Source organism: Ostrea edulis, chromosome 4 (assembly GCF_947568905.1).
Source record: "Ostrea edulis chromosome 4, xbOstEdul1.1, whole genome shotgun sequence".
NCBI classification, from domain to species: domain Eukaryota; kingdom Metazoa; phylum Mollusca; class Bivalvia; order Ostreida; family Ostreidae; genus Ostrea; species Ostrea edulis.
Window position 1 is genome coordinate 15,803,985 of NC_079167.1, and position 10,000 is coordinate 15,813,984.

Sequence of the window (10,000 nt, forward strand, 5' to 3'; positions counted from 1 at the left end):
TTTTGATGGAACGAGGGAAAATTGAAAAAAGCTATATACAAATATTGTCTTTTCACTTTGCATACACCCATTTGCACGCCAGTCCAGACAAATTTGCATGTGTATTGGGAACTATAAATAATCCATTACAGAACCCAGAAGATAAATAAAACCTGTTTGACGAGATTTCATTTAAGTCTGCAACGGCTCCGGTGATTTTGAACAATCTCAGCAGAAAATAAAATATCATGTTAATGTATATGGTTAAAGCGATTAAAAAAAAGCAGAGACACCCTGATATCCATGAAATCATTAGCACTATTATGAGACAACGTAAACAGCTTGTTAATCAGCTGTTAAAATCCATTGATTATCAAGACAAACTAAATTAACAATATTCATTTAGTACACGTTTTGAAGACTTGAAATTGTAGACAAAACAAATTCCCTTATTTAACTTCTTAGAATTCCAGAGAAACAAAGTTTATCACATGATACACGTGTGCACAGACAGGTATCAACTATCTTACCTGGTGAGGTTCTGTGTAGATGATGTGGTCGAGCTTTCACTCTGTTTGTCCGTCTCTGTGTCCGAATGCCCGTTAGTCATTGTTCCATTAGTGTGTCCGTTCATACTCTCGCACTCTGCCATTTTCCTTCAATTACCGGGTTTATATATATGACTGACTCCACCGTGTTATTGTGCGTATGACAGGAATTTCTTCAACCTGAATTCATGCCCAGGCATGCGTGAAGGTAAGTAGTCAGCCCTGAAAACCATTCAGTGAATGAGGTCATTTTTCAGTAAGCATAGGCCTGTTCTGTGTTTGGATTTACTCCTGGTGAATTGTGTTATGACACACCAACTTGCGAAGGCGGGTATCAATTTAGTCATCTAGGAATGGTGTCACAGAGGGTAAAGTTCTATATAAACACAGCGGTTCAGCGAGTGAGAGTGAATTAAAGCTATCAAGGAGGCTTAAGTCTCCAGTCATTCATCTGAAAATCGAAGGCATTAAAAGTTCAATATTTATGAATCAGGGGGTAGCTAATTTGTAAGATGCCATGACAGGTCGTAAAGACCACCACAAGACCCAATGTGAAATCAGGATTCAACGACTGTACTCAGTTCACCGTGAATTGTGTTCTTTCCATTGATTACCTCAGTACCATAATCGATACACACTTTACCAGTACCTGACCAGATACACGCTCTACCAATTCCAGAAACATTAGTCACATGACCAGATATATTCTGTACCAATCCCGGAAACCTGACCAGATATATTCTGTACTAATCCCAGAAACCTGACCAGATATATTCTGTAGCAATCCCGGAAACCTGACCAGATATATTCTGTACTAATCCCAGAAACCTGACCAGATATATTCTCTACTAATCCCAGAAACCTGACCAGATATATTATGTGCCAATCCCAGAAACCTGACCAGATATATTCTGTACCAATCCCAGAAACCTGACCAGATATATTCCTGACCATATATATACTGTACTAATCATAGAAACCTGACCAGATATATTCTGTACCAATCCCAGAAACCCGACCAAATATATTCTGCACCAATAGGGGCTGTAAGCTCGCAAACGAGATAACGCGAGATTTGAGTATTTCCGGTGACAAACAAACCTTTACGGTTTGCATGAAATCATACAAGTTGGAAATATCCTGCAGTTTTTATCGTTGTTTTGGACGATGGAAAGAATTGGACGTTATGGGGAAAGTTTTGCAGGTCAGTATAAATGCATTCTAATAGCGGTAGTAAACTTGATTTCCATTAGATAAATATAAATATCTTGGTTTTGTTTGTTACCACATCTAGGGCCTTCATACCGATCATCAGCCTTTAGTTACATATACGCTCAAGTAAATATAAATAGATTTACATGTATTTATTTACAATCCACAAATCAAAATGTATACAGTTATACGTCACATGCAGTCACGCTTGAAATTGTATAAATGAAATGTTTATAGGGGGAGGGAGCATGATTTTACGATCTATAGAGAGAATTTTTACAAAAAACATTCCTAGACACAGCAGCTGTAGCACTACTAAATAGTACTCTTTCCATGACATATACAACAAAACTTCATCACTGATTTCTTATCGGCGTCGTGCGTGCATGACCTTGATTAGCTGCAATAATATATCCCTCTCCTTTAAAAAAAAAATAGGGGGGGGGGGGGTCAGACTAATAAACTCGGAGAGGGCTACATTATTGCAACTAAACCTTGATAAATGTAATATTTACACAATTTTCAAAAAGAAGTGATAGTATTTAATATTATAAAACAATAAATTATTGTTTTTAGAAAGTGGATTCATTGAGATTCGGTTGGTACTTGTGGAAAAAGGGGGGGGGGGGTGTTATAATTTGATAACATTCATGTAATATGTTATGTTTTAAGGTTCGTACAACTGTATTCACTGTTTACTGGGAATATTATTATTAAACAAACTTTCTCCATCTGCATTGAATTTTTCTATCCTCTCTCCCTAAACCAGTTTCAAATTGTATAAACACAGTTTTATGTATAGAAAAATATTAGTTTAAACTAAATTCAAGAATGTGGCTTTGATTTAAGGCTTACAATAACTTCCTTGAGATAAAGAGAAACGTATTGCATGAAAATGATTTCTATTTCATTTTTTTATTTAGGTTAGATGCCATTGAAACCAGTCTCTTGAAATATTCCCGGACACCTTGATACCCACGGCATGACATACAGTTCCTGTAAGTGCTGACTTACCGTCAAAGCAGTGACTTGTGTAACACCTAATGGTGCAATCACTTATTTTTCAACTTTGAATACAGGATCAACATGTGCTCCACAGCAGAATTCCCGCAAAACCCACGACTGGAATTAAACACTGTGTTTTTTTTTTAATTTGATATAATTTTCTTCATTTATTATTTTTTGCAAATCCTTTATGAATAAAATAAAACGTGTGTGTCAAATAGTTTAGTATAAATAAAAATGCACTACTGATTGTTATTGTTTTATTAAGTATATTTTATCACACATGTTGATTTTAAATCCATCCAGGAATGAAAATATTGAAAGTATAATTCTGTTAATGGTATGTGTCCATTCAGAGTCCTTTATGATCCCAGATAATTCTGCAGTCAGCTGTTCTCCAAATAATCAAGTTGCAGCAATAAAATTCTATCACTTTGCAATGTTCTTTGTCCACTAAGAGTCCTTCATGATCCGGAGAATTTGCATGCAGTCGGCTGTAGTCCAAACAATCGAAACACAATAATGCATATTGCACAAAAGCTAGTCCTGTATCAGGTGATAGTAAGGATGGCTGGACTTGAGGGAGAAAATTCTCTTCCTGAATTATAAATGTAAGAAAAAGTTTATATATAATGTACAATGAAGACTATAAAAAGAGAATCCACAATAAAGAGGCGTCAATTATTCTCGTACAGAAGATACACATTCTACAAATTCTCTACCACTGAAATTACTCTCTCCGACATTTGCCTCCTTATATCTTTATACAAGAATTGCCCCCCCCCCTTCCCCTGTAATTTCTTGCTAAATATTTACAAACATAATCAAGCCATAGATAATCAAGTTATCTTAATATTACTATTTTTTCCAAATTGCTTAAATAATAATAATAAAAACCAGTGAAGTAAAGGGCAATAATATAACCATAACCCCCCCCCCCCCCCTCCCCTCAATTTTAGCCACATCATAAAATTATCTACTTGAGATACATTGTACATTTGTATGTCTAATTATTAACGATAATAGGCCTAGTTGTTTGAATTAAAAGAGAAGAAGTAAGTTGAATTAAAAGTACAAATGAATTGCGGAATTATCGAATAATCATTCATGAAGGTGGAAATGAACGTATACTTGCAGTTACCTGGTTGTTCTCCATCGACACTTGAACCACTGCATTGACAATATACGTCAACTTGTTAAACAGGAACATAACAAATCGTTGTGGTACACAGCGTTCTCTGATTTACGCATAAGCATTGGTTTTTCGGACGTGTAGTTGGCCCAATTCTATACTCGTATATACTGAATCGGATTTGTTTGTCACCGGAAACGCTTCACCGGAAGTGACGAGAAACGAGACTTACAGCCCCTATCCCAGAAACCTGACCAGATATATTCTATACTAATCCCAGAAACCTGACCAGATATATTCTATACTAATCCCAGAAACCTGACCAGATATATTCTGTGCCAATCCCAGAAACCTGACCAGATATATTCCTGACCAGATATATTCTCTACTAATCCCAGAAACCTGACCAGATATATTCCTGACCAGATATATTCTATACTAATCCCAGAAACCTGACCAGATATATTATGTGCCAATCCCAGAAACCTGACTAGATATATTCTATACACTAATCCCAGAAGTATGACTAGATATATGTTGTATTAATCCCAGAAACCTGACCAGATATATTCTCTACTAATCCCAGAAACCTGACCAGATATATTCTGTGCCAATCCCAGAAACCTGACGATATATATTCTGTACCAATCCCAGAAGTGTGACCAGATATATTCTATACCAATCCCAGAAACCTGATCAGATATATTCTGTACCAATCCCAAAAACCTGACCAGATCCAATCCTAGAAACCTGACCAGATATATTCTGTACCAATCCCAAAAACCTGACCTGATATATGCTATACTAATCCCAGAAACCTGACCAGATATATTCTGTGCGAATCCCAGAAACCTGACGATATATATTCTGTACCAATCCCAGAAGTGTGACCAGATATATACCAATCCCAGAAACCTGACCAGATATATTCTGTACCAATCCCAAAAACCTGACCAGATATATTCTCTGTTAATCCCAGAAACCTGACTAGATATATTCTGTACTAATCCCAGAAACCTTACCAGATATATTCTGTACAAATCCCAAAGACATGACCAGATATATTCTGTACCAATCTCTGAAGCATGACCAGATATATTCTATACTAATCCCAGAAGTGCGACTATATATATGTTGTATTAATCCCAGAAGTATGACCATACATGTGCTGTACCAATTTCGGGGGCATGGCCAGATACAAATCCTAGCAATCTCTGGGCAGATTGATGAGTAAAATATAGTTAAGTATATAACAGACACGTAGTAGTCTGGAGCAGGTCCTTGGGAAGTCTTAATTGTAAAAGACTACTCTGAAGAAACACTATTTGTTAGATTGCTAAGGAAGGTAATGTAGATGGTAATCAAATTCAACAGATGACCCATTCTTATAGTTTCATAGGTAGAGTGCATTTGCGTACATTGGGGTGACGACGGTGTTTCGACATGAAACTACGTAGTCCTAGCTGATACATGATCAGGATGTGTTGATACGTGTAGTCCTGACAGCCTACCTGTGACACGATATATGCGTGTAGTCCTGACAGAGCCTACCTGTGACACGATATATACGTGTAGTCCTGACAGAGCCTACCTGTGACACGATATATACGAGTGAAAATAATTCAGTTTGTTCAAATTTTGCATGCAGCAAGTTGATGAACTATTTGACTACACATTCTATTTCCCCCCAGAGTCCTCAACGTGTTGGAAAGAACCACATAGTCACTAACCAATACCAAACATGTTTCTGCCATGTCCCAAGGTATTTCTTCAGCATCGATAACTTAAATGGGATGATAAAGAAAAAATTCCAGGATTAAGAAAGGGAAGTTCCATGATTGAAAAGAAGGAGATAAAAAGAGAAGTTCTAAGACTGAAAAGAAAGAATTTCTAAGATTGAGAAAAATGAGAAATTCTAAGAATGGAAAGATATTCTGAATTGGAAAGACGAAAAGTTTAATATTGAAAAGAGAGAAAAAAGTTCTTGGATTGAAAGGAGAGAAGTTCGAAGGTCGAAAAGAATTCAAAAGAGAGCTCGAAGATTGGAAAGATAGAAATTCTGAGATTTGAAAATAGAGAAGTTCTGAGATTTGTTAGAGAGAAGCTGTAAGATTGAAAATACAGAAGTTCTAAGATTAGAAAGAGAAGTTCTCGTATTGAAATGACAAGTTCTAAAACACAAAAGCTGATAGACTGAAAGGTTATCTGACTTATCTTACTTGCAGAATCATGGGTTTTGTTATTTAAATTTCTAACAGTTGATTTTCTTTAGATACTTTGGGTTTTTTTTAAAATTCAGGGCAATCTCTTTGGAATCAGACGAACACACAAACGATTACAGGATTACAAAACAACCATCGGGCATTTTCAACCTGGTCAAAACGAAGAGATTATGCCGAACAATGTTTGAAGACAAGCGAAATTACGTCACTTGTTTAGAATTAAAGACTATTAGAGCCTCTTTAAAGACGTTGTTTTTATAGGATGGATAATATCTCAGCATTTTTGTTTTATAATTCCTCATTTACACTCGGCTGTCTTTGAATTCATAATCCCTTGACTTTAAACGTGTAGTTCTGATCTTCTTTCCGTCATTTCTCTAGATGTTTCATGACAGACAAACAGTATATTTAACCGAAGGATAATTACAAGAAGGAGACACATTTAAATTTTAAAAATTTTAATGACAGTAAATTCCTTGCCTTGAAGGAATCTGACCGATTTTTTCATCAATACAAAAAATCTCAATAATGATATGCAGAAATCACTCTGTGCTTTCATTGTTTACATATTCCTCATAATGCAAACAACCTAAATATTAATTCCTGATATCTACATTTTGTTGTAAAACATTCATTTTGGAAAACGATGCCAAATCTCTCAAGAAATAGAACTGGTTTTTTTTAATGGCTTTACGAGGGGATAGAATTTTTTCTTATAATATGACTAAAGTGCAGGCTATATACGAGATGTTTTATATGTGAAGTAACAATCATGTTTACTCATGTGGCATGTAAGATACATAAGCTGCTCCGTTCCAATATTTTCTCAGAGAGCTACAGTTTTTGCAGCTAAAGATATATATACATACTTATTTTCTACTTGTATTTTATGTCGAGGATTAAGCATTGAGAAACTAAATTATGCTATAAACTGGTATTCCTCTTTAAAAGTATCTGAAAATATGTTCTCTCTTTTGAGCACCTGGGCATTGTTTTCATACACATGTATTAATCAGAAGCTAATTACATTAATGGTCTGACTGTGTTCATTAAATAAAGTCAAATAATAACAATTAAACTGACTATAAAGTTACCTACGGTTGGAAGCTGAGTTGAAGAAAATCTTACCATTTTGACATAACGGAACTTTAACATGGAATAATTAAAGTTTTTAATGAAATAAATGATAAATTATGGCGATGTATGAAGAATATATGTGTGAATTCAAATTCTTAGAAGAAAAATTGCGAATATATACAAAAAGGAAAAAAAAAATATCAGAGCTGCATACATCGGACATAATATATAAGCAAATATTGATATTGAATATAATGCTTTAAATGGACACTAAGCATTTTTAAAAATTAGACATTATATTTAAATCATGTTCTGTTCCTCTCAAAGAAATCACATTCTGTCTTCATGAATGAAGAGTCTGCCTTTAGCAAAATCGTTTTATATCAAGCTAAAAGATTTCATTGTTAATAAAGGACAATTTATGATCATTAGTGTAAATAATATCATATACATGTAATATGGGGCACAATCATGCACCACATTGTTTACACTGGGATATGACCATTCCACAAGATGGCGCTAAAGCATGAAACCGAATCTATCCTTATTCGACCGATCCCTGAAATGAAGAATAATGGGGTTTTTGATTTGCAAGTCTTCCAGAGTTTTGTCTTTGAGTTTGCCGAACTTTCTACCGTCCAATTCCTTTCGGTGAAGTCTCTGCACTGTTTCCTCGTTAATTCTCATATATCTGAAAAACATGGCCATTTCATCCACATTGAAATTCTGGAGGTTGCCATCCTTTGGTACAAGTAGCGGTGGAAGGTCGGCTGTAAAGGAATTAAGTGACAGAATGAAATAACACTTACAAACATTAAACATAAGTCGCATTTAACACAGACAGTATCGGGTAACAGACATCTTTTGGTCTGACCCCATTATGATATCTAAATGATATTGTAAGAGTTAAGATATGTCCTATTCTGAATGTGAAGATTTTGATTTCAACGTTCAGTTTTTCATCAATGAAGTACGGTTCTCTCCGTGTACGATATTACAACAGTCCTACCTAATGCTGGTGTTCTAGATGGGATCACAGGTGATGAGGTTGGAACGCTATAATAAAATAACATTATCAAAGCAACTTGGATTTTTAAAAATATTAATTAATAATTGCAAGACTTTCAGAATTTTGTTTGCCATAATAGGACGTTTTTAATATCATTTCCTCCATTTTTTCTGATTAGGAAAGTCAAAATAGAAAAATATTTGCCCTGATTTCGTGATCAATAGTCACTAAATATCAAATATGCAAAAAGGTCATTGATCAATGCAAACGACGAGGAATCTGACAGAATAGCAAGCTCGTCTGCTCGAATGCCTTTTTTTTTTTTTAAATCTCATTTCTTACCTGCTGCGGAGGTTGTCGTACGTCTGCGTCGATCCATTAGAAAAATCAAGAACTTCGTAAGATCGATTTCTATTTTTTGAAATTCTGGAAGCTGCTGAACTGGTGGGTGAGGCACGGATCTTGTGTAGGTGTTTCAGCCTTGCTGCCTCATCCTTGAATAGAGGGGAACTTATTTCCTCCGAGGATTTACTTCCTGTCGTGTCGTCTTCGTCATCTATTTTGTATTTCTTCATACGCTCACTGATACTGTCACTATCATGGAATCCATTTGTGACCGATTCCTGGTTTCGTGAAGTCGCCATTTCTCATTCTTAAAATTCTAACAGATCCAAAGAATAAGTGCACATGTATGATAGTATGAGGTACTGGATCTACGTAGTCCTAAATGTTCCATTTATTATTATACAAAAGCATCGAAGCATACTCCTGAAACAGTGTTCCACACAGAAAAAGTCAATAATGACCGATAATTTTCCCTTTAAAACTTCTCATCTACACCGGCACAAACATGTCCGACACACTAAAAATATTTAAATCCGACTACACCGTGTATAATTCAACGATTGTATGGATTTTAAACAGTCATAAATTTCTATTCATAACGTTTTCATAATGTAAATGTATGAGAGTCCGTTTCTCTTATACGTACATCTTTCTATTGTTAAAATTTTCAAAACCTTTTTAAAAAAGAGGTCGGGCACTCCTCCAGACAATAAAGTTCTGGCCAAAAAGAGGACACGAGCGGTTGCTTATAGATGAATAAGACTTATCTCATCCAATTGCGATGAATGGGTCTGATTTTCAGAATAAACACTTCTGATGATCACCGGGATCTATGTCGAACTGACAACAGGACGGTGTCACATAGCTCTTGTATTGTTGAGGCCACTGAGAACCCACTGAGAACACAGTCAATGGTTGTGATATTTGATATCAACCCGGTATTTAAATTTCCAATTAGCAATCAGTGCGGAATGTCTTTACAATTACAATAATAGAGATGAGCAATTCCATAAATATCAATTACGAGAATAAAGAGGAGTTGTGAAAACTGGGCTTTTCCGAACTTCAATTAGGTTAAGTCCAATTCTATTTTTATCTGTGGACCACAAGTTTTTTAAAAAATGACAATACACTAAAAGGAAGATAAATAAATAAATAAATAAAATAAATAATGCATAATAAACTAATAGGTCACCGATCAAGCTACTGCTGTATGTATAACATTATTCAAAATAGCAAAAGATGTCGATGGTAGATTTACTTTTAAAAGTGCACCTTTTAACACGAGTAAGCGGGTAAGAAAATTACAATATAAAAAGAGTTTATGAGATACGCATTAGAGATTTTATGATCAGGAATATTTTAGAGTAACTTAAAACTTAGAACTTGTGAGAAATTGAATCGTAAATTAAAATTCACAGAAAGAAAAGCAAATGAAAAAGCATAACCCTAACTATACACAATGATAGAG

General features: G+C 35.1%; 2 protein-coding genes and 1 long non-coding RNA gene across 4 annotated transcripts in view; 1 reads left to right on the plus strand and 2 right to left on the minus strand.

The window, feature by feature from the left end:
* The window catches only part of LOC125670854 (uncharacterized), a 6,239-nt gene extending 4,850 nt beyond the window's left edge, over positions 1-1,389 (minus strand). The window contains exon 1 of one of the 2 annotated variants that reach the window (XM_048906261.2): positions 510-1,389. In XM_048906261.2, the coding sequence (XP_048762218.1) occupies positions 510-631 (122 nt within the window). In that variant the 5' untranslated portion in view covers positions 632-1,389. The remainder of the gene's footprint in view (positions 1-509) is intronic. The other variant, XM_048906260.2, reaches the window with a different exon arrangement.
* A 112-nt stretch (positions 1,390-1,501) lies between these two features.
* Positions 1,502-2,994, plus strand: LOC125675312 (uncharacterized). Its single transcript, XR_008802251.1, has 2 exons — positions 1,502-1,731; positions 2,663-2,994. It is a non-coding gene; the product is annotated as an uncharacterized LOC125675312 (long non-coding RNA).
* Positions 2,995-6,545: 3,551 nt separating this feature from the next.
* LOC125672097 (uncharacterized) lies at positions 6,546-9,628 on the minus strand. The gene is made up of 3 exons (XM_048908208.2): positions 8,527-9,628; positions 8,185-8,231; positions 6,546-7,945 (listed from the first exon to the last, which is right to left on the minus strand). The coding sequence occupies exons 1-3, from the start codon at positions 8,826-8,828 to the stop codon at positions 7,695-7,697; spliced, it is 600 nt and encodes a 199-aa protein (XP_048764165.2). The 5' UTR covers positions 8,829-9,628; the 3' UTR covers positions 6,546-7,694.
* Positions 9,629-10,000: the final 372 nt, after the last annotated feature.